Source organism: Columba livia, chromosome 9 (assembly GCF_036013475.1).
Source record: "Columba livia isolate bColLiv1 breed racing homer chromosome 9, bColLiv1.pat.W.v2, whole genome shotgun sequence".
Lineage (NCBI taxonomy): Eukaryota > Metazoa > Chordata > Aves > Columbiformes > Columbidae > Columba > Columba livia.
In genome coordinates, this window is record NC_088610.1 from 22,681,766 (window position 1) to 22,707,027 (window position 25,262).

At 46.3% G+C, this 25,262-nt stretch overlaps 2 protein-coding genes and 1 long non-coding RNA gene across 9 annotated transcripts in view; 2 read left to right on the forward strand and 1 right to left on the reverse strand.

Moving 5' to 3' along the window:
- NGEF (neuronal guanine nucleotide exchange factor) overlaps positions 1 to 25,262 on the reverse strand; it is a 50,416-nt gene that overhangs the window by 5,530 nt on the left and 19,624 nt on the right. For 2 of the 7 annotated variants that reach the window (XM_065073165.1, XM_065073166.1), the window contains 10 exons: positions 20,169 to 20,354; positions 19,951 to 20,063; positions 15,237 to 15,511; positions 9,209 to 9,369; positions 8,838 to 8,990; positions 6,725 to 6,854; positions 5,975 to 6,049; positions 4,032 to 4,121; positions 2,247 to 2,410; positions 1,086 to 1,241 (listed from right to left, as the gene is read on the reverse strand). In XM_065073165.1, coding sequence (XP_064929237.1) covers positions 1,086 to 1,241; positions 2,247 to 2,410; positions 4,032 to 4,121; positions 5,975 to 6,049; positions 6,725 to 6,854; positions 8,838 to 8,990; positions 9,209 to 9,369; positions 15,237 to 15,511; positions 19,951 to 20,063; positions 20,169 to 20,354 — 1,503 coding nt within the window. Of the gene's footprint in view, positions 1 to 1,085; positions 1,242 to 2,246; positions 2,411 to 4,031; positions 4,122 to 5,974; positions 6,050 to 6,724; positions 6,855 to 8,837; positions 8,991 to 9,208; positions 9,370 to 15,236; positions 15,512 to 19,950; positions 20,064 to 20,168; positions 20,355 to 20,648; positions 20,799 to 20,875; positions 20,895 to 21,013; positions 21,123 to 21,200; positions 21,709 to 25,262 lie in introns of those variants that run through there. The other 5 variants (XM_065073170.1, XM_065073168.1, XM_065073167.1 and 2 more) reach the window with 5 other exon arrangements.
- LOC135580191 (uncharacterized) lies at positions 9,359 to 13,287 on the forward strand. The gene is made up of 3 exons (XR_010474502.1): positions 9,359 to 9,508; positions 11,285 to 11,365; positions 13,089 to 13,287. It is a non-coding gene; the product is annotated as an uncharacterized LOC135580191 (long non-coding RNA).
- The window catches only part of NEU2 (neuraminidase 2), a 37,894-nt gene continuing 32,684 nt past the window's right edge, over positions 20,053 to 25,262 (forward strand). Inside the window, exons 1-2 of the mRNA XM_065073198.1 lie at positions 20,053 to 20,133; positions 24,922 to 25,056. The gene's annotated coding sequence lies outside the window, so the exon portion shown is untranslated. The remainder of the gene's footprint in view (positions 20,134 to 24,921; positions 25,057 to 25,262) is intronic.

Consider the following 25,262-nt stretch of genomic DNA (forward strand, 5'->3'; position numbering starts at 1 on the left):
GCCATGCCCTGAGCTCCAAACAATCAGGTCTGTGTTAGTGCAGATGAATCATTTGCCCAGACTGAACCTGCTGGAGCCTGAAGTGAAAAATCAGTGAGCCAAAAAAACCTGTAACCGGGGAGACAAGGAGGCCCTGGGCAGCGCGAGATGGGCACCGGCTGGGGAAGGTGCTGGGGAAGTGGCTGCTTCTCCCACCTTTGCCTACGAGCAGGAGCCACTTAGCCTCACATGGCTGGTTGGACACGGCCCTGACCTGAGTGAGCCAGCACACAGCACCAGCCAGTTCTGCACTTTGAGTGCAGCGGAACTATATACTGTAAAGTATTTATTTCAATTGTTGACATCATCAATTAATTTGATAAATGACAACAATGTAGATTTTACAGCCATATTGTAGGGTGGTAAACATCCTGTAAATGTGATGAATAGGCACATAACTATAGATACTCTTCACTTAAGAGTAAAGTGTTCACTCCTCCTGATTCAGGTCTACAATCTTGTTTTTCTTCTGTTTGGTTTTATAACATTTAGAAAAGCTAAAGAGATTGTGCAAAAGCATGTTGGCATGGCTTAGTCATGCACTGAGAGGCGGTGACAAAATGATTTTCTCTCTTCATATACCAGCCCTGTAGTTGAACTAATTAACTTCAGCAGAGTGTGTGATGAAGTGGGAGCATGGGATTCTCTGATTTGGGTAAGCATCTGCTAAGAAAGCATCAAGAAGTGTTCTGAATCCTCCTTGCCTTCATCTAGAGGTGCTTTTTACTTTCTTTTGGTGCTTGTACTTTCTGAATATGCTGTGGGCTGTAAATCAGTTTGGTTCCTGTGCCAGGGCTGATTTCTGACCTTTCTGTCCCAGCATGCAAAGTCCCCGTCCACCCTTCACCCTGGATGCTGCCAAGTTCACCGGTGCCTTCGGCAGGAGAGGACAAAGGCGGCCTCAGGAGAGCAACACTGGGCAGGGAGATTTGTAGGGCCAGCCCATCTGCAGCAGTGGGATCTCTGCCTGACCCTGGTGAGCTCAGAGAGTGGGTCCCCGTGCAGGCAGGGAGCAGTGCTGAGTGCTGGGGGTGACTGGTACTCACTGGGACGATGCCTTCAGCATGTAGCTGGCCTCCCGGTCATCTGCGTTCTCCAGCAGCCTCAAGATGAAGACGTTGGCCAAGCTCTGCCCCTGATCTTCTAACTCCTCTACGCGAAGAAGCCCCCGGGGAGCGGAGTCGAACACTTGGTACTTGTCCCTGGAAGAGGTCAGAGAGGAGATCAGGAAAAACTGCAGTTATTCTAGGAGACTTTGGCTTCAGCCACCCAGAACTGTACTGAGGACACAGAGCAGGAACCGCTGCGTGGCAGGAGGGAAAAAGATGTTCTGCTGTGGGAAGGGATGAGTGGGTGGCCATGAAAACCCACTGCAAAGCAAGAAGCGTTCTCCTTGCTCTGCCTCAGGCATTCTACACGGCCTAGAACAAGTTGCTCGCTCTTCCTGAGCTGCCCATGTACAAAAAACGGACGTTTCTCCCTCAAAGGGGGCTGTGAGGCTTAATTCATTTCTATTTGTAAAATGCCTCTGTGTTTTCTGGATACAAGCTGCCGCAGAAGCAAAATATTTCCAGGCGTACAGACACTGCGGCGACACGTTTATTAGGAACGTTGGACTGGTGAGATGCTCCCTACCGGTGAGTCTAGTTAGCGCTACAAAGAACACGCTGTTCTGCCGGACCCGTCTGTGCTGCTGTATTTCACTAGCGTCTACTTGCACAAGACCGAGCCCTAAGCACGATGACATTCTCCTTCTCCTGAGGCAGGTTACACCACGTCAGATACAGCTGCGAGCTTCAGGCCTAAATTTATACACCTCCCCGCTGCTCAAATCTTCTAGCCTGCTTTCTCAGAAGATTAACTGATTAAATCTGAGCTGTTCTTCAGGCAGCAATGAGTCAAAAATCACTTCTTGTCAGGAAGACAGGTCTCTGGGATCAGCCCACCAGTTGCTGTAATTCACTGCCGCTCTGCAGAAACTGGTAGATGTGCGTATCCTGCTGGGAGACCTGGCCTGGAATCTGTTCAAGTCCTGTTTGCCATGAATTTTAGGCTGGAGAGCTGTGCCACCCATGAACAGTCAACTGTACTTGAAGGTGAGGTGGCTGCTGGGGGACAGGATGGGGACACAGCATCACAGCTTGGATGGGCCCGGGGTGAGGAGGACTAACAAAGCACCTCACGTACTACCTGAATTTTGCACTCACCCAGGAATTTGCCGGCAAATTACCAGCAGATCATTGAAAAGGAACAAGTAGATTTCTCTGAAGAGTTTCTTGGTGCGAAGCGTTCGCGATGTCTTTGGACCGTTCATTTGCTGCAATTCCCCCTGCTTCAGCAGCCAGCGGGAGTGAGAGATGATGGGCACGGACTAGAAGTGAGGAAAAGACGGCAAAGATCAGCAAAACAGCAAAAATGTCATGAGCTTGTGTGGGCAAGATGCTGCAAGCACCGGGAGGTGCAAAAGGAAGGGTGGTGAGCTTCTGTCCCCACCACTTGCAGCGCAGAGGAGGGAGTGGAGCTGCATGGAGAGGGCGGAGTGCTCTGCCACCCACAGCACAGCCCTGCACAGCATGGCAGCTCGGACAGGGATGTGGCAGGGGCCCAAAAATGAACAAAAATACTCCAGGACAGCAATGCTGGAGTGCCAGGGGCTGGGTTCAAACGCCAGGGTACACCCTGCACAGCCAGATCCATCCCTGGGGGATCCCATGTCCCATCACCTGTGCTGAGCCTTCTTGGTCAGGGCAAATTCCTTTCAAAAAACCTGTATTTGGCCTTTTGGTTATAAGAAAAACAAACAGGTTAAACAGATTCTCACTGGTTGGGTCTGTCCCAGCCAGGAGGAGAAACTGTCCAAGCAGCCACAACAGCACTTCTGCTGAAGTGTTACCACACGCTGTGTTAAAAAGAAGAGGCTGAGAACAAAGCACATCTTGTATTAGAAGAACACTACACTTAAAGTCAAACAACTGCAATATTGGAAAATACTCGTGTGAATGCTACTCTTTCCGCTTTTGTTCCCTCCCTGGGTTTGTCATACACATGGTGGCACAGTTTTTCCAGACTCTTGCACTATTTTCACCAGAGGGGCCCTGCCGGTGCTGTCATTACCGCTTTGGCTTCACGGGACCTGAAGGCAGCCTCATAGATAGACCAAGCTAGTGTTGTCCTGCAGACTGTGATCTAGCCCTGACACACTGGTGAAGAGCTCTGGAAAAATCAAATTCTCTGTCCCGCAGTGTGACTTTCCAAAGAAATTGTCTCAATTTTCTTTTGCTTTGGTTGTTCAGGTACACAAAAAGTTTGCTGGGAAGTTAAGTATGCTCCTTAAAGTTTGTGAAGCACACAGATCTGAGATGCACCTCCACAGCACTCGGGAGTTGGCAGCTCTATACTCAGCATTGGAGTTTCATGGCAAATGTTAGATGAGATCTGGTCAGACATCCCTAAATATTGATTCAGTCATTCCCTGCGTGGAGTCAAAATACATCATCAGCAGGAAATTAGAGACTGTACATAATGCATAAATGCAAGGATGAACTAAAATAGTGGGACAGTCTTCATTTTGGTATTTTCTAGGTTTGAAGTGTTTTGCTTTGCAGCTTCCACTTTCCTTTAATGTCATTTGTTATGTAAAATAGCACCTGGAAGCTGACCTGTATTTTGGAGAGAGGTGAGAGGGAAGAGCCAGAACCAAGTGCTGGAGCAGCAGGCAATTTGACACCAGTATGTCAGATCTGTGTGCACGCACAGCACGCTGGTCTCGGTGCCGCCCCTGGCCTCTGCAGCATGTGTGCATGGAGATCCATGCATGGATGCAGTGCCCAAAGCAGCAGCCTCTTCAAAGGCTTTTTGGGATCAGCGTGGCCCAGGCCACCGCCGAACGCTCGCTAACAGGAGCATGACTGGGTTAGGAGTGCTGTGTACATGCGCACATCTGGATGCTGTTGTTTTGGTGTTTGCAGAGGGCTACCAGCCCATGCTTATACCTTGATCTTGAATTCCAGTTTCTTCTGGATGCTGATCATCTGCTCTGTTCGGCTCATCTTCCTGACACCTTCGTTACACGCTTTCACCACCTGGGAAAAAGAGAGTAGAAGGATTTGTCTCCAGTGACCTAAAGCAGGTTAAGTGATGACAGCAGCACAGAAAGGCCTGACCGTGACAGGGTAAGTGCCCTGCTAGAGCTGGAACTGACCAAGCCAAGCTCTTCTATCAGCACTGTATTTGCCTGAAAAAAGAAAACAAAAAAACACCCAGAAGATGTTATAGCTGGAAGCTAAATATGAGCGGACAGGTTAGGTGGCTGCAGTCGGTTTCTGAATGACAGTATTAACCAACATTTGTGGCTGCACAGCAGAAGGAACAGCTCATTTTCCAGATCCTGATACACCATGTATCTCATGTTCCTAGTCCCCAACACTTGACAAGAAGTACACATGCAGAATCATCTTCAAGAAGAGAATGAAGCCAAAGACCTTCACTTCAAAGATGCAAATGCTGTGGTTCTGCCAAGCAGCACCAGATGCCAGGGCTGTCAAATGTCCCAGGGAAAGAGACGTTCATCACACAGAGCCCAGCTGTGTTCTGAGGACAAACTTGTAACTGAAAAACCACAACCAACGTGCAGGCACCACCCTCTTACCAGGACCTTAACCTAGATGCCACTGCCTGTTTCATAAGGAGCAAATCTCTTGAGAACCGGCTAGGCAGAAAAATTACTTTGGAGAACAAGCTCCACTTTGTGCTCTGTTTCTGCTACTCAAAGTCTACCAGAATATTAGGAATAGAAACAATGATCAGCTCATACCTCTCAAATAGAATATCTACAGAGAAAATAAGCACCAGATGACCTCTGCTGTGATGCCTGTACCTAGGTGGACATTAGGCATCTAAATTTAAACACAGATAAGTAACTATCCAAAGAGAGTTATGGAATTGATCATGAGTCACTGACAGATGAATGTAAAAAAGAGCATTTTTCCATCAGCAGTTGTAGTCACCTGCATGCTACAGGAACAGCCTTTTGGCTGGTGGAAAAACAACTTGCTACCAGATATGCCACAAGAGATTCTGGAAATAGCAAGTAACACGGAATATTTTTCATTGATCAGTGGTCTCTGAAGTGTGTACTTCCTAGGTTAGTTCAGGGCAAATCCAAGAGCCCATTTTGTTCTAGCATTTCACTCAGAAGCTGCAACCATATCCCCAGGCTGACGTCCTAGCACAGTTTTTGACTTCAAATACTTATATTGAACTGCAAGTTTCAAGAGATGTTCCAAGCTTCTGGGTTCAAACACGCCCTGTCCCAGCTCACGCAGCTGCCAGTTCTATCCACATCATTCAGATCCGTAGCCCGGAGGTGGGATCACCCTGTCTGACTGTGTCAGGAACAGCCCAGGTGGAAAACATCCCAATGCCTTCCTGGTGTTCTGTACACAGCAGTCACCAGCACAACCGACCACCACACCGACCTACCAGCTTCAGAGAAGAGAGATAAAAGCAGACGTGAGCGCTTCATTAAGAAACTGTTATTCTAGGCCAGCAGAAGGAGTGCGCTGTATTGGAGGAACCTGACACAGTTGTACTCCACTGCCTCTTGAAGCTAATTATATCTCTCAGTGGGATCCATCACCTTCAAGTATCTGCAAAAATTTGTGTTCTTGAAGACCCTCAAGGGAAAACGTTCTCTCTGCCCTTTCCTACAGCAGAAACACAGATCTGTTGTTATCAAGGGATTCCTCATTGCTGACATCTAAGCGCCGCTCAAGTCCTTCCAGAGCAAGAAAGAGTTAAGAAAAAAAATTACTCTTGAAACACAGTGACAGGATTCAAAGGGACAGTGCCAGGCGTGAATATAGTTTGTAAGACTTTTCTAGGGGGAGCATGATGGTTTAATCTTCACAGTCTTCAGTTAAAAATTCAAACTTACTGTTTCCAGTTCTTTATGTGCATCCAGGGCAGTGTTTTCTCTGTCAGACTTCTCTTCCACTTTCTTCAAAATATTCTGCAGGGCAGGAAAGGCTGTGTTAAGTCTGATCACAATCTGAGAGCACAGAAAAGTTTTTGCTAGCCTCAGAGTTATTTCTGGCCATCAGCCTAATTACAGAATGTGTGACAGAGTACAGTGACTGTCACCTCTTGGTTCCTCTTTTTCATTAAAACCTATTCCCATCTGATCTTATATCCAAAAGAAATATAGCAGGCAGGCTCCTATTTCATAAAAATAAATGAATAAATAAAACTAGCTAGAGCTGGCACTAACACTATTGGTAGTCCCAGTGGGCTGAGACCGTTTGTGACTGAGCTGTTTCCTCATCCCCAGAAGCACGTTCTCCAGCACAGGGTCTAGACCAGCTGGCTGACAGAATCTGGTGCGAGCAACCATGACGTAGAGTTGGTGGAGTGTTGCTACCCCTTCCAGCATCTTGACAAATTCACTACTCAAGTCTTTTGCTCAGTAAAAGCTACCCGGCAAATTCAATGCTAATTTGGGGGTGGTTTCTGAGTGACTGAAATATTTTTTCCATAGTTGTTGAGAATGTCTGGTTTTACAGAAAGGCTTCACCCAGCTCTAGGGTTGATTGTGGCTCTACCTAAGCCTCATACACAACTTCTGGACAGGAGAATTCCAGGAGTGATCCAGAAAAACTTCGGGAGAGATACAAGAGCAAAACTCTACCTGCACCAGCAGCTTGAGCCGAGTGATCCTTTGAAATGGCAGAATCAGGAAGGAAGAAAAGGACAGGCCTTTGCACTTGGGATCCAGCTCCAGCTGTGAAATCACTTCCCGGAAAGCTGGCTTGTCCTGGCTGAGAGGAGAGAGCGGGAGAAGGTGAGGACTGTGCTGCCCTGCCTGCGACTCTGGTGTGGGGCTGGTGACACAAAAGCAGCCTGGTCCCAGAGACAGCATCTGCCTGGCCTCTCCCAATCAGAAAAAAGAGAGGAGGAGGGCACTGAATGCTTCTAGGTGTATTTTAGTTTAAATCTAGACCTATTTATAGCATTGGGGGAGGAAAAAAATAGACTTTTTAATGTACAAGCCATGGTAGTGTTCACATGTGTTAGCACATCTAGCTCAGCAGCATACGCTGCGTGCGTAGGTGTGTGTGAATGGGGTGTGTGTCCAAGTAGATGAGTCAGAGGCATAATTATATATATTTACACAGTTGGAACTCTGTGACAAGGTGAAGATCACGCAGTCGTAAGAACAAGGCAAAGCCACAAAACCAGCTCGAGCTTGGCTACTCCTGCCGGCTTCACCAGAGGATGGAAATCATCATCTGGCCTGAGAAAGACGGGGCCACGGCTGGGTTGTCCCTGACAGTGTCCCTAGCAGATGAGGGCATTGCTGGGCCACGGACAGCCCAGCACAGAGCAGCCTCACAAGCCCCAGCTGCTGTAGTCAAAGCCTCTTGGCAACTGTGGGGCCCTGGGGAAGACTTAGGAGGCCTGGCTGGCAGAAACAGCATGGATCAGAAGAGATTGCTAACTATGCAAAACCTGATTTTACCACGTGTAAGTCCTAACAATCCCAGAGCAGCCATTGTATGTGTTTCTCCCTGTGGCAGCAGGTCCTTGTGTGACCGTGTCACTCTCCAGAGCCACAGCTGAACGGATGTGCAAGTGTCTGGGGAACAGCCAAATTCTTGTGCTAGCTGGGAGTCTGCGGGAGTCCGTTCAATTGCTTTACCTTATCCCACAGATGAAAAAAATGCTGCCCTCTAAATTCATATCTAGGAATACCTCTATCTCCAACACGTCCTTGTCATAGAATCATAGAATGTCCTGAGTTGAAGGGGACCCACAAGGATCATCAAGTCCAACTCGATGGAGTTGGAGGTCAATCTCATGTAACCCAGCCTATTGCTGCTTTGCTTCTGAGTGTTTAGCTAATGGCTCCAGGCAAGCTGTTCATATTCTGCAGCTACGTTGCTCACCTCTGACTGAAGGAAATCCTGTGGTACCCTTCTTTTGGACAGAACAGTTGGCCAAGTTCAACAAGGCCCCTTAAAGATGGAGAGCAGAGAAAGGAAAGGATTAAGGCTTGTTACACTCCCTTGAAGCAGCTGCTGCTCTGGGGAGGAAATATAGTGCAGCATATGTAATGGGCTGTCCTGAAAGAATCCAGGACATTGTAACTAAAGAAAAATTAATTCTCCTGCTCAAAGACAAGCTTGTAGGGCACTCTTTGTTTAGAGCTGGCGTAAGAGAATTCCTACTAGACCAGAAGACTTGCTAAACTTGAAAAATACTGCAAAAATATCTTGGATTATATCCTCAGGCCTTGTAAACATCTGTGTGTGTAACATCAGAATGTGAAGAAAATGGCTTTTTTTCCTTTAAAGAAAATTTTGTCGTTCTGAAAAAAAAATACCTGATTTTTTGAGAAGTTCTAATGCCTTGCTGAGAAGCTTTGGAAAAGCATTGGCTGTTCCTGTCATCAGAGAGCTGTATTGTATTCTTGGCCTTTCAATCTCTTGCCTCTACTTGCAGTTTAAAAATACATAAATTTCACAAGTGTGTGTCCTTGTGTACACCATAAATATTTCCCCCAGTTGGGAACTGCTGGCTCTGAATTTACTTGCTATGATACTTGAATACTATGTCACCCCATCCTTGCCATAAAGCCTTTTAATTGTGTTTTCTTTTTATAGGTGCAGGGAAAACTCAGTGAAGTGTGAAATGCTTTTTCTGTACTATCAAACCCTTTCTCATCAATATCAAAATTACAGCTAAATCCATGGTCTGTACAATTTTTGCAAAATAATTTCGCATCAAGCACTGGAACTCACAGAAGCTGCTTGTAAGCTCTCTCCTGGTAGGTCTGGTTGGAGACGTAGGTGATGTACACGGAGAAGTGATTAACCGTATGCTGGTAAACAATATCACACACGTCCGAGATCACAATATTCTCCTCCACCCGCTGCTCGAGGTCCAGCAGGAAGCTAGATGAGAAACCCAGCACTCGTTAATTGTTGTGACCTGTCTGTTCCAGGTAATTCCTAGAAGCCTTTGGGGTTCAAACCTATTAATGTGTCCACAGGCTCTTTGAAAAGCCTGCGAGTAACAGACTGCCCCTAGTCAGCTCCTCCGTCCCTTTACAAATGAGATCAGCTACAGCGATGCCATTCAGCCAGACAAAAATCCAGCAGAGTTGTCTTACCGCTCGCTGACCGCCATGACATCGAGGACGTTGGAGAAGAGGATGTGTGCCTCAGATGGGTGTAAGATTTTTTTCAGACGCTCGTTCTCCATGAAGTGAGACACCAGCAGGTTCAGACTCTTGTAATACGACGCTTCGGAAGTAACCAGCTCAAACATGGCCTGGAGGAGAATCCCAAATAAGGAAATCAGCAGGTACCTTCTACTTTTATGGAGAGGTGCATGCAGTGTTAGTGAGAACATCTGTGTTGCACAGTCACAGACCTGTCACCCACCCTCCAGGCCGAGAGAACAGGGAGAGGTAAGCATGTGATGGCATTTCCCACACGTTACATAGCGTAGTGACTTGAATGGGGAAGATTTCCTCCCAAAACCATCAGCCCTGGTTTCCCAAGTTGTTTAACCACATTTCCTTCCCCTGAATCTCTTCGGCAGAACTATCTTTTTCTCGTCATATATATCTCATTATATAATGTAGGCAGCCTGAGTTTGTGCACATGCACACATACAAGGGCTTTGTGGCCTCTCCCCTTCCCTCCTGGCATCACTCAACCCTGACCTGAGGCTGCCCCAGGCACCAACCCCCCTATGCCACTTGTCACTGTCCTGCACTTTCATCTTCTTTTGGCATGTTCCCCTGGGCAGCACCCACACACCCTCCAACCGTTGATCACAACAGCGCTGGCTTGTATCTCTGCTCGTGGCTTATTGTGCTACCCAGGAGGGTCTCCTTGCACCCTCTATAATCTTTTTTGTTTTTAATAAAAAGCCATGGTTTGGGGCTGGGCTGCACAGCACACTGCAGTCCCACTGTTTGACACGGGGTCCTTGGGTCAGTTAATACAAACACATAGACAAGCCATAAATAATTTCTAAATTTCAGCCTTTCTCCTGTTAGAAAACTCTGGAGCAAAGCCTGGCTTCCTCAGGCCAGGGATGTGGTCTGGGGAAGCAGAAAGACAAATTGGTGGTTTGGTTCAGAGATAAAAAACAATTCCATGAGGCGAGATGTAAAACCTCTAAGGGCAGTCCACTGTTACCACACAGAGCGCCCTTACTCTACAGGCAACTCCTTGTTGTCTTTGTTCAGAGGTAGATAAAAAGGTGATTATTTATACAACAGCTGAATCCTTGGGCTGGCCCATACTGCTGCTACTGAAAAGGAACCTTTTGGTTGGTTGGTGAAAATCTCTCTTCCTCAAACCAAAAGCTGCTCAGAGCCTCAAGTTCTTTTTAGGGGGGGACTTTTTTTCTTTTTAAGGAAATTATCTGAAAATCTCTGTTGATCAGTTTGGTTTTTCCTGGAAATATTGCTATGCATCATAGAAAACCCTAAGGTACAGACACCTGGGTTATATTCCTGATGCTGTGCTGCAGTCCAAGATCTGGGAGGACAGGCACAGCAAGGAGGAACTGTTACTCAATCCAGAGCTGCTGAAATACCCGTTGAATTCACATTCTTGTGGGGTTGGTAGCATGGGATATATCCCCAGTGGGCAGTTAAGTCCAACAGATGGATCTTTCCTGCGCCAGAGATGGAAGCTGTGCCTGCACAGCTCCTGGAAGGGAGACAGAACAAATGGTGTGAGTAGAAATGAACGTGCTTGGCCAGTGTATGTGCAATAGCTGGTGTTTGAGGAATAAGAGGTTGTCTAATTTTTCAAGGCCAGATTCCCAATGAGAAAAGGGGAGGAGTATTGGCTCAGCTTCACCTGGTGAACCTGAGAGAGAACCCATCTTTCTCTCTGAATGACTGGCTCAGTCCTAAATGCACCTCTTTACAGCTTTAATTATAGCTTTTCATTTGATTAACAAGAAGTGGAAATAGGTAAAGATCCACCAAAGAATAAGATATGACACACTGAGATAGCCTGTCCCTTCTAGATATCCTGGGGATTGATACCACCACTCATTTTGCACTGCAGCTTTCCCGACTCTCCAAGCCAGGATGGTGTGAAATGAAATCTTCGAAGCAAGACCGACACTGTTCCATCAGTCCTTTGCGTCATTAACTTAATGAAATCTCATAGTCACGTAAAAGCTATACTAATTGTTTTCATTGCTTATGTTTTGACAGAGAGAGACTGAGAAAGGAAAAGAGAAGTGAAGTCTAAGGAGGAAGGAAACGTAGAAGATAAAGGAGAAAAATCACCAAAGAGTAAGTAATCCTACAGGCTAAATTTCTACTGAGACAATATAGTGCTTTATTGGAAATATCTGTTCCCAATGGCCCTGCTCTTTGTGTAAACTGCCAGGTAAGAAGGGGAATTCTGGTCTAGTGGAGGTGGGATGTTGTTCTGATCCGATGCCACGACATTGCCTGGGACCAGCTCTCAGACCCAGATGCCTTCGCAGGGCCGGTCTGATGTCCTCATCTGGAGGTTTGAAATCTAATGTTTGCTCGAAGAAGGAATGGAAATTAAATATTTTCTGAATGCTTTTGTGAAAATGGAAGAAAGAAAGAAAGACTGCCTACCTATCAAATGTGCTCTTCCACATGGAGGACATGTCACCAGTGCACAAAAACCAGGTTCAAGTCTCCCTTTTGCTTGAGCAAAGAATATTTTCAGAGCAGCAGCTCTCTGATCTAAATTCACACCATGACACATGGTGCAGATTAGTCTGTCTCTGCCCCTTTTTTCTAACACCAAAACGACCTGAATCCAAATAATTCCTGGCAAACACTTTATCAAAGCTCATACATCTCAGCAAAAATGGTTCAGTTCAAAGACTGAGAATGCTTTGCCGAACTATTTTTATTAGTAAATTGTTTTGGGCAAGTTCCACTCAGCTCGGAATCTCCTAAAACACAGAAGATTAACACGGTGTAGGAAAACCAGTACAGTTAGCAAGCAGAAAATGACAAAATGAAGAAACTATACAGTAAATAAAACAAGGGCAAAGGTAGAGAACCAAGCTGGGAAAGAGGAATAGACCAGAGCCACTCCACAAAAAGGCCATATCAATATCTAAGTTTAAGTTCATGCTGAAAGAAGTTTCACTGATTAAATGTTCCTTCTAATCTGTGGATCACTGCCTCTGAAGAGCCTAGTACCTTGGGGACAGAATTTGTTTTAACCTAAGTCACACATAAGGCAGGGAGTGTTTTCTCTCTGGTCACTTGTTCCTCTTGCCACATACATGTTGCCTGTAATTTCCTCCACGTTGACTCCATGTCAGAACCCAAACAGCATTTTTTTGGCTTGTTCTTGCATCATTACGTTTTCTAGATAGTTAAAAGAAAGCCCTTGGTGATTCATGTTTTGCTGTGTTTGATGCTCAACAGATGTCTGGATAATTAAAACTACCCTATCAATGACTTAGTCATTTCAGATAATTATTCTAGTAGCACATAATTTTCATATTTCCTTGACCTCTGTGGTCTGTAACATCTTTTGGTTTTGTGATTTGTTTTTTGCTCTTCCTTTTCCTGCATTTGCACCCACATTTTTTGTGACACTTCCAGTTGATGCTTTACATCTCGCTACTCTGGCATTGGCTTCAGATGAAAAACGCTGGCGTGGCAGAGGTCACTGCTGTCTGAATTCTGTTTGAGTTCCCAGGGCTAATGGGCCGTACTGCAACATTGTTTTCCTGAAATTGCTGCGGGGTGGATGGGGGGGGTTGTTTTTTGGTTTTGAGGGGTTTTTTTCCTTTCTGAAACTCTTTTCTGGCTCATTTGTTCCAATGGTGAGAATAACAAATTGCCTTTCATGACACTTTTGAAGCATCCATTGCTCTTCCAGTCAAGTTTCTTGTTTTGATGCTTGAAAAACACCCTTGTCTTGTTTTTTATCTTGTACTGATAACCTGGTTAGTCATTTTCCGTCATTGTCAATAACGGAGACTTGATTCCTCTTCTTGTCTCTCTTATTTTGCAGATTACTGCAGATGAACAACTTATTCTCTGAGTGTTACAGCCCTGCTCCATCACAGCCATGGTGACATTCCCTTCTGCAGCCATGAACAGTGGTTTTTGCTCCAACTTTCTTTCCATTTGTGTACTGGGATTCCTCCCTGTGGTCTGAAGAATACTCTTGTTCTACCTTCCTGGCTGAAGAGCTGCAAGCTGTTCTAGTCCCTGTCTTTACCATGAGTCAGAAAGGTAAGATTTTTGTCCTTAAGACACTTATTCCAGAATTTCTTCTGCCCTGCACTTCAAGTAAATTCTTCCAATTCTCCTTCACGAAGCTGAACACTTTCTGTTCACTTAATCTCATCTCACACTCCCAATTGACATCCAACGTGAGTTCAGTTCCAGCACTGCAGGAGCAAGCAGTGCTCGCTTACAGCAAGGCTGAATTCAACATCATCTCTTTAATCGCCTCGGTGATTTCTCCAGCCCTCCTTGTTTTCTGTCCTGGACTCTTCTCACAAAGCAAATTCTCCACTGTATCTATTCAACATTCAGCCAATTTCACAGCTTTCTGGCTTGGAGCAATCTTATAGTCTCTTACTGTGCTAATCCCAGAACAAACAGGAAGAAAATTTCAGCTCTGATAAATTAACATCAGGGGAAAGCACAGCACTTCTTTAAGGCAGCACTGTCCCATCTCCATCTGCTTTATTTCTGTTGTTATTTAAGCAGAGCAAAGAAAATTCAGCACACTTAATGTTGTGATTTAGCAGCACAGAGGGTTATTTTTTTTTTCCTTAAAACACCTACAGGTAATGAATGTAACTCAACAGAAATGGCAGGTTTTGAAATCTATAAGGCAAACTTTTAAGGGAATGTTGCTCTGTAAGAGACTCTTCATTTTGAAGCAGATAGAAGGAGAAAAGCTTGTAATTTTTCAGATGCCAGATTGTGTTTGTAATGCTGGCAGTGAGAAGTACCGTGTTTTGCCAGGTAAACAGAACAAATCTGATATAGAACTAATCAGTGCAGCAGAACATGGAAAAGCAACAGATCACTTTAGTCGCCTTCAGCCATAACCCTGACATACAACAGCCTGTGCTGCCCACCCAAGTGACCCTGTATAAACACGGGTCCCCTCCCAAACACAGCCCTGCGGTTCACAGGATGAGCCTCTCCAGGGGAACAGTGAAATTATGGCCTTGGCACTGAATACACAAGGGATTCATAGACGTTGATTGTGCAAATCCCAGTGAGCTTGGGGTGAAGTGCTCATACCCCAAGATGCTCTCCAGCGCTCGGGGTACAACATGAGCCAGGGCTGAACAGACACTCTGCCACAGCGGTCTCGCCAGAAGTGATTCCAGCGCAGGAGTGTAGTGGGACTCACAGGATCCGGCCTGTGAAGCTTCGTTGCTTGTATTATTAGTACAACACCACATACCAAATGAGCCTTGTTGATCTCCACTACTGGCTATGAACGCATGGCAATGCATTGACAAAGAGCGCTCACACTCCCCATGCTACTCAAAACAGCAACCAGCTGTAAATTGCTGTGTGACTGATGTTTTCATTAATTGTGGCAGCTACCCCTACCTACTCCTTTCACTGTTTCAGGCAGCATCTTAAACAGTGATGTCACTGGACTGTATGGCTAAAATGCAAATATACCTGCCATTATTTTTTACTGTTTTGCATAAGACTCCGAGTAACAATGTTTAAAAATAAGGAAGCTTATCAATTTCCATCTCTTCCCTTTCTGTTAAGGCTATCATACTTTAAACAGATTACAGTTAACTATTTAACTCTTCTAAGATTTCTGATGGAAAGTATGTAGCCTGCTAGTAACTTCAGAAGAGGGTTAATGTGCCCTGCAAGAGCCTCTTTGTTATCTTTCCCTTCCTTTTATATTGCTCCTAACACTGAACCAGAAAAGGGAAAACAAGTTCTTTTTGGCTACAGAGATGTCCAGTGGCAATAGCATATAGAATAACATGTATAGTTTCGAAAAAAGAGTGATGCTAACCAGTACAACACAGAAAAGTACTTGTTAGGGCAAGGCTTCTCTGTGACTGCTATGAAGCTTTTCATTTTAAAATCTTGATCATTTCACTTAATTCACTCCCTTTCAAGCAGCAAGCCAGTTAAGAAACACTCCACCTTCCCCCATTACCTCCTGCAGCTTGATCTCGTCTGGCTTGAGGATGCTGAGGACCCCGCTGCTCCGGATCTCAGGAAGATCCTGCCATAAGTTGAACCTGGAGTTGGAGTTCCTCAGCAAACTGATCTGCGGTGGAGCTTTGTTTTCGGTTGTATTTGTAGGTTCTGCTTCAGGTGGGGTTTCCTCGCTGGGTGAAGTCTCCTCAGGGTCCGTCTGTGAATCCTGCAGTCGCCTGGTTTCAATCTCCTGGCGCGTAGATTTATCTCGATATTCCTGATACAAGAGCCCTAGGAGGCAATACAACAGGTCTGAGAGGTTACAGCTCAACAAAAGACTAGAAATGTATTGTGGGAAAGGGAATTTGTTTTGCATTAGTTCACCTCAGCAGAGGTGACAAAGATCCCATCCATGCTGAGTGAAAAAGCCAATTATGGCATTCCTATTTCAGCCAAAAGTGGCAACTATAAATGGAAGGCCATTTCTAAATCTAAAGTGTTGTCAACAATCTGCTCTCACAAAACATTTAGTAACACAGTCAGATGAATCCATGATCAGTTGGAAGACATAAAGAAACAGTTTATTTGCTAGGCTTTTATGTGGTTCTTTAAACCCTTGAGTTTCTCTGCAGTATTGTTATGTTACAAGTTATATAGATTGATAAGTATGTGTCTGGAAAAGCAGTAATGCACACACCAAAACTACTTTAAAGGAGCAATTTGTTGACCACAAAAATCCTTACGGAGGAAACACTGAGCAGCTGTTTAAGCATTAGGTTAAAGCACTGGGACAATGAGCTGCAGTTACCAGTTTGTTTTGCTATTGACTTTGTGGTTAACCTTGGATGTGTTGCTTAATTTCCTTCTGTTTTCCTTCTCAGTCTCTGCAATGATTGAAGATAATTAACATTCAAAAGGTACCTGCATGCCACATCACTAAGGAAAAGGCTCTGAATTCACACCATCTTGTAGCACTTCAATCACATGAGGTGTCTTCTGAGTTTCAGTTACCAAATTCAGGAGCAGATGAAGTTGCACAGAATTTGCCCCCACTCCTGATTTCAACTGACAGCATGAAAAAGGTAGGAATCCTGAAATTCCTTAGCCATCTTTAGAAGATCCTGTGTCCCTCCTAGGGCTTGCTAACTGTCCTATTTCTCTTACTGAGCCATCTGTAGGGCCCAGAATATTAATTGTTTGAATATAAAATGTAACTTAGGAGAGATGAAAAGACAAGAGAGCATGAGCCTGATCTGAGTCACTCTCTTCACTTACTCAAATTGCAGGAGCGCAATTTACATTATCTCCCTTGGTTTACACCTGAATCAGAAACTGTAACATGAATGAATAATGCAAAAAGTCCCCAATGTTAAAAACAAACAAAACAACTACATGATTTTTCTGAATCATTAGGGGTTAAAATCTATCTATTCATGTGCGCTCATGATATTGGATGCCAGAAGCAGATTCTGTGTGTAATAAATAAGGTGACAGACAACTGGGTCAGGAGTTTGTCTAGGGAGGGCAGAAACGTAGCTGTTACTGCCTATTGAATCTCTGGGCCAGTTTTCACAAGGCTAGTACCAGTCTCTGTTAAAACTATTTCAGAAATATGCTGGGGAAAAGCGGAGGCACAAGCACAGAAGTACCGCAGTCTGTGAGTGTATCCTGTTATCTGTTCTCCCTGGAAAGATGTTCGACACCAGATTAAAATAGCAATAACGGTAGCTGTGCCTAGGAAACCATACAGGCTTCTGTTAGCTTCCTACATGATAACCGAAGAGAGGAGACTTCCCCTGAAGTTCTACATGCTGCTGGTACTTACATAATTTCTCTCTGCATCAGCTAGGCTTATATGGCTTTCCTGAGGATTTCTGTGTGTTCTTTAGTACTGGTGAGGGTTCTGAGCATGTGGTAGGGTGGAAAGGCTCCTCAAATGGAGCGGAGAGCCTGCTCAATGGGAGCTGCTTTCGGGGTCCTGGTCTGTAAGCTCGGCCCGTGCTCGCAGGCTCTGGCTTCTGCCACACTGAACTGCACAGGGAAACTGGAGCATAATCTGTTATACCCATATTGGAGATAATTCTAGTTGCAGCGTCTGATCGTGCAGCCATGTTGCGCTGGCATGTCTGCCCCGCGAGTCAGAGGCAATAAAGGATGTTTTGTGTAATGCAGATCTGAAGAGCAGCCTGATAGAAAAAGATCCTCAAGACAAATTTCCCCCTTGCTTTTAAGGAAATACAACCCAGACAATGAAACTTGATTTTGTTTCCAGGTTCCCTGTGTGACCAGTGAAACAGATAAGACCTATGGAGCCCTCAGTGACAGGTGAAGGCAAACATGGACATGGGGAGATCTGACGGACTAAAGGCATCTACCACCAGAACTCATTTGGAAATGACAGCACGGTAACTCGTTTGAAAGGGAGCTGAAGAGCAGCTGGCTGAAGCTATGCCACAGACAGCAATATGGGGATGAAGCAGAAAGGTGACACCAGAAAAAAGACAAAAGACAGGTAGATGTTTAGGCAGAAGGATGGGAAGAAACAAAGAGGGTTGCGCTTGCAAGGATAAAAATATTCTCACTATCTTGGTGTAAAAGATCCACCCATATGTTGGTAAGAGGTTATAATGGGCAGAGCAAAGGGGCAGAGCATCTCTTATTCAAATGAGAGAGAGGGGGACAGAAGCCATGCAAAGCCTGCTTTAGATGAAACAGGAGACGGTCACAGCACAGGATGGGTGGCAGAATGGATGCAAGGTCAGGGAACAGGGTTTTGACAAGTAGAAAGGAAAGCAATACATCTGGAAACTGAATCTGTAGAAAGAAGCTGAGATCCATAGTCAAATGTAACTCAGAAGACAGGATGATTTAGTAAATGCTTGCATTTAGTAATTGAACAAGTACAAGATGTCACAGACCTGTATAAGCTTCATCCATTGCTTAATGTCCCAACTGTCCCTACTGTGACCTGGCTACAGGTTAATGGTGTGGTCAGAGCACCGATTTGGTGTTGCCTGTTGACTTAAGTGGTTAAGGCTGATCTTCCTAAGGCGTGTTTATATAGTTTGTATAGTACATAATAGATTTTTCCCTTTGTGTTTATTCCATTTAATTTCGCTGCCACGGACTCCCTTCCCAGCTCTCTCAAAACCTGTGAGGGGAATTGAAAAACTAGTTACTAATTATGGAAACTGCTTGTCTTAGAGAGTTCGCAGCGCTTTTAAAGCAAACGTTATTACAATGACAGCTATGTAAAAATCTCAGGAGGTCTATAGACATTTTCTCTGAAATTCTCTGCTCCAGTTTCAGAGGAAAAGTCCATTAATGCCTTGGAGGCAGGACGAAGGGAGCAAGTGTGCTCTAGCTATTTGAAATGACCTCTCTGGTGGGGATTAGGGTAGCATCTCTGGTTGTCAAAATCCTGCCTGTTCCACCAAGGTGCAACAGACCTACTTGCAGTTAAACTGACATGTGCAGAGATATTGCACAGCTTCCTTCTGATATACGGCACATAAAAATATATACAAATACAGCGTCCTGCTGGTTTTAGTATTTTTATCACGCCTCTTAGCAGCATGGGCCCAGTAAACTGACGATGTATTGACACATCTTCCTTGGGTGATTAGTACCTACACAGCCAAAAACAAGTCACAGATCTGGCAACATCCATGCAAATTGTTAACCACTTTTCTCCAGAAGGCCCTGAAAGCAGCTGCTCTGACAGATGCTGGGAGGCTGCTCCTCGCTTTGCACCAGCCTCTCTCCCCAGCACCGTCCCTGCAACTCATGCGACTTATCCATGTGATTTTCCCATAGAAATTGCTACATACCTGCCCTCTAGATTCAAGTGTCTTGCAGTTTCACTTCCTGAAATTGAACCGAACTGTTTAAGAATGAAGCTTCTCTCTTCCCACCATAAAACCTGCCTCCAGAGGGGGCTTAACTTTGCAGTTGCCCAAACCTCTCCGAGGAATGTCACAATTCAGATGTGGGAAATCAAGCAACAAGCTGCAAAGGTCCCCTCCACCCCCCAAAAAATAAATCAAAAATACCACAAGAGCAAAAGCATAACAATCCTCTCCTTCCAAGACACCCAGGTAACCTCAACTCTGCCTTTACAAAGAGACTACAAATGATAAAATAACTTCTCCGTTGCAAATGCTATGCTGTTACAAATATGTACAGACCGCGGTGCACACAGCTGATGTCCGACAACCTAATTGACCCAGTACTTTAGTCTTATGTCTTTTCGAGAATGCAAAATCAGATTTCGGCAGGGGCTTGGCTCTAGCCCTAACAATTAACCGCTTTGCAACTACAAGAAGCGATCGTTATTTATGAATGGAGGTAAAGGTACTCAATCCCCGGCCAAGCAGCGCGCAAACCCGATGCCCCTAAAGCCAGCGAAACGGTTCTGTTTTACGCCGACAGCGAGAGGATTTCCCAGCAAGGGCGGGGTGCTGCGTTCCCTGCCCGCGGTCCGTGCTGCCGCGGGTTTGGATGTGGGTTTGGTTTGCGGGGCGCTGCTGGGTTCTGGGGTTCCGGGGGCGGGCGGAGGGACCCGGCCGCGCTCGGGGACCCGGCTCGCGCCGGCGGCTCGTGCAGGGGCTGCTGCGCCGCCTCGCGCGCGGGGAGCGGGAAGAGGCGCGAAGTTGAGGGAGCGCGCGGCTGCCGGTCAGCCCGGGCGGGTCCCGGAGCCGGGCAGGAGCGGGGCCGGGGCGGCTCCTTACCGATGTGCTCGATCAGGTTCCTCCAGGAGTCGGCCGTCATGGGGTGGGTGGGCGGCGGCCCCTCGGCGGTGCCGGCGGCGGCGGGGCTCTCTTCAGCGGCCGCGGGGGGGTCCCTGCGGGAGACGGAAGCATCCTCAGCCGCGGTGGCAGGACAGCGGCGGGGCGCCCCCCGCTCCGCCTCGGGTATGGCCCCTCGCAGCCCCTCTTCCCCCGCTCACCTGCTGGGCTGTCCCGCCGAGCCGTCCTGGTCGAGGGCGCAGGCGGCGCTGAGCGCCGCGGCCAGCAGCTCCATGGCCGGCGGCGGCAGGCGGCTGCCGAGCAGCTCCGGCGGCAGCGGCGGCAGCGGAGCGGGGCTGGGGGAGCCCGGGCGGTTGCCACGGTAACGGGGGTAGGAAGGCAACAGCCTGCGCGGGAGGGAGAGGGGAGCTGTGGCCGCCCCCGGGGCGCCCCCGCAGCCCCCCGAGAGGCTCTGAGCCCCCAAACACCCTCCGAGCCTCCTCGCAGCCCCCTCCAGGCGTCCCTGCGGCTTCTCCCCCTAAAATCTCCAGAGAGCTCCCGCAGAGCCTCCTCGCAGAGCCCCCTCAAAATCTCCTCAGAGCCTCCCCTCGGACTCCCACCAGCCCCTCTCCGTGTTCCCAGATCTTCTCTGAGCGCCCCCCGAGCTCTGCCAAACCCCCGCGGAGCCCCCTCAGCCTTACCCAAATCCTCCCGAGATCCCTCAGAGCCTGTGAGAGTTCCCCCAGCCCCGCTCCTTCGGAGACCCCCAAACTCAGCCCTCAGAGCTCCCACGACCCCTGAGTCCCTCCCGCAGCTCCTCAGAGCCCTCCTAAAATCCTTTCTGAGCCTCCAGGTGCCCCCTCCCCAGACTCCCCTCTCAGAATCCCTGACCCCCAGCCACCCCGTTTCATCACCCCTGCCCAGAGACCTCAGCCCCCCAGCTCCCTCCAGTGCTCCAGCGCAGGTCCCTCCTCCACCCGGAGGCTGACTCCCTCCTCCCCAAAGGCCCCCCCAAAAGGCAGCAATCCCTGCCTTAGGGGCCCCCCACCTTCACAGACACCCCTACCTCCATTCCCCCCGCTCTCCTGCAGATGAGGCTTCTTCCTCAGACACAAGGAAGCCCCTTCTCCATCCCTTTCCTCCCTCCCTCCCCAGCAAGGCACCCTCCCCCAGCAAGCACCCACATACCCTGTCCCACCCCATGCACCAGCCCCTCCATGCGCAGCCACCCCACAGCAGGAGGGGGGTCCTACCGTGGCACTGACCTCCCTCAGACCTGGGGCACAGCACTGCCCCGCATCCCCTGCACCTCGCTGCCTGTGTGTGGCTGGCACGGGCTTTGAGGGAAAAAAGGGGTGGGAGAGGGGGAGAAGTCTCCTGAATTGCTTCTAGATCTGGTGCATATGGTGCGTTTCTTCTCTGGGAATGAAACCCTGAGATGAAGGAATGTCACTGGGAAACTCAGCCTAATCCCTCCTGCCAGCAGCTGCACCCCTGATTACCCCACAGGATTGACCGCTATTCTCCTCTCCTCTTCTGGCATTGCTTTGCACCCGCTCGGTCATTTCCCCCGTCTCCCTTTCATTAGCGTCGCTACTTCCATAAGGATATATTGTCTCATTTAGGCAGTAAGTATCTTAGTACTCAACGATCTATATCTGTCTTCGTTCAGGTAATTGTTTTTCCGCCTCAGGGATAAATCCTCTTGAGCTCCAGAGTACGGTTACACCCTCGGATTGGTTCAAGTGTTTGTGGACAGGTTGAGTACAGCTCTTCCCTACATGTTAGTAACCCTCAGCAAAAAAACGTCATCTGCACCACATTGCAACTGAGGAGTTAACAGTCAGAAAACACTCAGCTATTCCTCTTGTTCGCTTTCTCCCTGTTGCATAAATAACCGTGGTTTTTTTCTGTATGTGATAATGTAATTTATGCAACAACATAAAACCTGTGTGCTGGTCTGTATGTGTAAAATGGTTTCCTTTTTATGATTTTTATATTGTATTTGTTAAATGATATATCAGGATAGCTTCCCAGTCAGTACGTGACTATACATTCAGAAAAACTCCTTCAGCTTATGTGAACTAGATTTCATTCTGGCACATGAGAGAGCTCAGTCCTTAAGTCATTAAGAGGCAGAACGTGAGAGAAAAACAGCTGGAAGTGTTGGTGGAGGGATTTGAGGAATCAGAGAAGACTGTCAGACCAGTCCAGGTCCAGTCCTGGACTGGGAGGTCAGAAGGACCAGACAACCTATAGGAAAAATCAGGGTGAGGGTGAGAGCTGTAGCCTGTTTTGCGCTTAGAGAGGTGGAGGAGGAGGACAGCCTGAAAGCTGGGGCTGTACGGAGAGGTTGTCATGGGGTAGATGGTCACTATGGTGTGAAAATAGGTTATCAGCCATTAAACACCAGGACTAAGGGGCTTGGGAAGACAGGTAGAGTGAGGAGGCAGCCAAAACCTTCTAGAAGGGATAAAGCGGCACAGACTTTCTGAAGCTCAGCCTAATGACTGACGTTTTTGTGGCTTGCTGCCAGGGCAAGAATATTGTCAAGGGTTTTAGTAAGTGGGTAGGATGCTAAAAATCTTCTTTCTTAGGAAAGGGGAGGGAGGACATTAACTGTACAGAGCCTCTTCATTATCTTGAATTCCAGAAGAGCAGGGATGCTGTTTACTGTTTTCTAAAGGGAATGACCAAGAGCAGTGGGGAGTTCTCCCTGGTATGCGAAGGGAAGTCATTGTATAGGGTGTTACTGACACTGCTGAAGTGAATATATATCTAAACATAACTTTTGGGTGTATCTTTTAAAAAAAAGAAGATTTCAGAAATGTGTGTTTAGAGTTTAACAGATTCTAACCCCTCACATTGCTTTACTCTTAAGGGTTAAATCTGTTGCAAATTAAAATTTCTTTTTAGAAAAGGTGTCTTTTCAGGATCCCATAACTGGTAATTTCACACTGCCTGTCTTCCTTTTTCCTTCAAATTTTCCAAAATAATTTCACTTTTGGTCAGAGGTTAAAACCTGAAAAATGTCACTAGAAGTAATAATGATAGTAAAAATGTTGGAAGTTATGAAGAGGTGAGAAACCAGCTGAGGGTGAAATTCACCCTGTGGCAAGGCCACAGCTTGTGTTTTTGTGTCTCAGAGATCTGTTCCACTAGTAGACTAACAGTCTGCTTTTCCTTCCTTTAGAACTTTTTTATTTTCTAATTGTAATTTGGTCTTTCAAAACTCTTGCTCTTTCTTCCTTTCCAGGCTAATTCTCATACTTCATGTTGATGTACTGAGAACGTCCATAAACAGAACAAGTTTCTGGGAAATACTTTTTCTCCCAAATGACATGACAGTGTTCCCAGCGCTCTGGGGTGGCAGTAAAAAAATGATATTTAGCGAGAAGGAGATATTTTTGTCCTGCAAAAATTGTCGAGGTTTTCCAAAGCTTGCTTTTCTGTTTGGGGACAAAACCAGAGAGGTTTCCAAGTTTGTAATAAAAAAATGAAAGAAGGCAAACAAGAGATTCTCTCACAGCACTCTGGTGGCTGGGATTTTCGTGCTGGGTGTGGGACACTCAGGTCCGAGTCATGGCTGTCATTCCCTCACACGTCACTGCCTGTTCCAGGGTGGGTCTGTCTGTTCTTCTGGAGCTGCTCCTCCTTCTTTAGTCACTGTGAAAGGTGCTTGAACCTGGTGAATGGCCTTATTCACCAGATATCACTTTAGGTCAGTCAATACTGGACTATTTTTGGGAAGTAGGATAGCTCTGGCAGAGCTGCCTCTTTATCCTCCCTGCTTCCACAACTGCTAAGACTTATGTGCAGTTTAAGCTGACTAGGCTGCTCAACTCCACTTTTCACTCAACTCCCTGAGGCAGATTTCTACCTCCACTTTTACGCCAGCACTCACGCTTGTCTCATTCTTGGGAGAGCAAGTCTGGGCAGCTAAACTGGTGGAAAATGAATGATTTTCTTTTTTGTAGAACTGACTTTGTATGTGTGTGGATTGTGTCACTACTGGGTGAGCTCAATGTGGGTGTCAGCACGGTGGAGGTGGCAGACAGGTAGATGGATGGCAGGACCATGGCCACCTTGGAATATTTTACACTGCTGTGGAACAGCAGGCCCAGGCAGGAGTTCTGCTCCACCTAATCTTAAGCATCTGAGTAGGAGTTTGGAGAAGGTTTTATTTTCTCTCTCACTGTATCAACAATGAATTTGATCCAGAGCCTAAAAAGCTTCACCCCATGTAATCAAAATCAATAAAATCTCATTATGACAAATCAGTTTTCTGACCAAAATCCCTGTATTTCAATCTAAAATTCCCTGACTAGTTGTATGGGGAAAGAAAGAATCTGACTTTTAGAACAAAGCATTAAAGCAACTAGTTAAAAATCCCAGCACTATGCTAGTGGTGCTGCATCCCACTGCTCTTGTTGGTGACAGAAGTCATGCGGTGCCCTGCCTTACCAAAGCCCAGTTTTCTCTCAGGGATTCTTAGGATCCCCAAGCCCACAGGCACTGGAAATGATCCTCGTGGCTGTCATTAGATGGCCATGCTCTGGTGACATGAGCATGACTGTGGTTCAGCTCCCTGGGGGTAAAGGACACAGTGGGTTTGAGCTTGTGTATGTTTTGCAAAGAAGGAGTTTGAGTGGTTGCAGACTGTTCCCAGCTTCACTGTACTGCTGTTAGAAAAGATCTTTAGTGCTGGCTGATTTGGTCGAGGGTTACATTAAAAATGTGGTAATTCATGTAAGTTTATAATTAGTTTATTGAAATTATCTCACTTAAGTTATATCTGGGGGATGAATTTCCAGTCTTAGCCTGTATTTTCAGGTACTAGTAATTTTGAAAAATGATTAATCATTTGAATTAGGATTTCTCGCATGCATCTAAAAAGCAATTCTTAGAATAAATCTGTGCAAAGAGCTTGTTTTCAAATGACGTTGAAATGCTTTTTTTAATGTTCTCTTATAGCAGTTTTTAGAAATAAGGCCTCCTTTTCGAGAAACTAAAAAGAGAAGATGCAGTCCAGCAAATCTTATTCATGAAAAATTCCCCAAACCCTTCTAGTCAGTGGGAGTTTCACACCACGAAAGGCCACAAGATGAGGTAAGAAGCACTGTCTTAATGTGAGCTAACCAAATTTGTGAAGTGTGAAGTTAGCAATAGATTTGGATAATGTTATACCTAGTCAAATATATTTTTGTACTTTAGGTTCATTCAGATTCTCTCTGTTCACGTGTGGGTTTTAGCAGTGTTTTGGATAACGGGTGTCTGTGGGCAATTTTTATTCCTGGTTTTTGACTTTTTAGTGG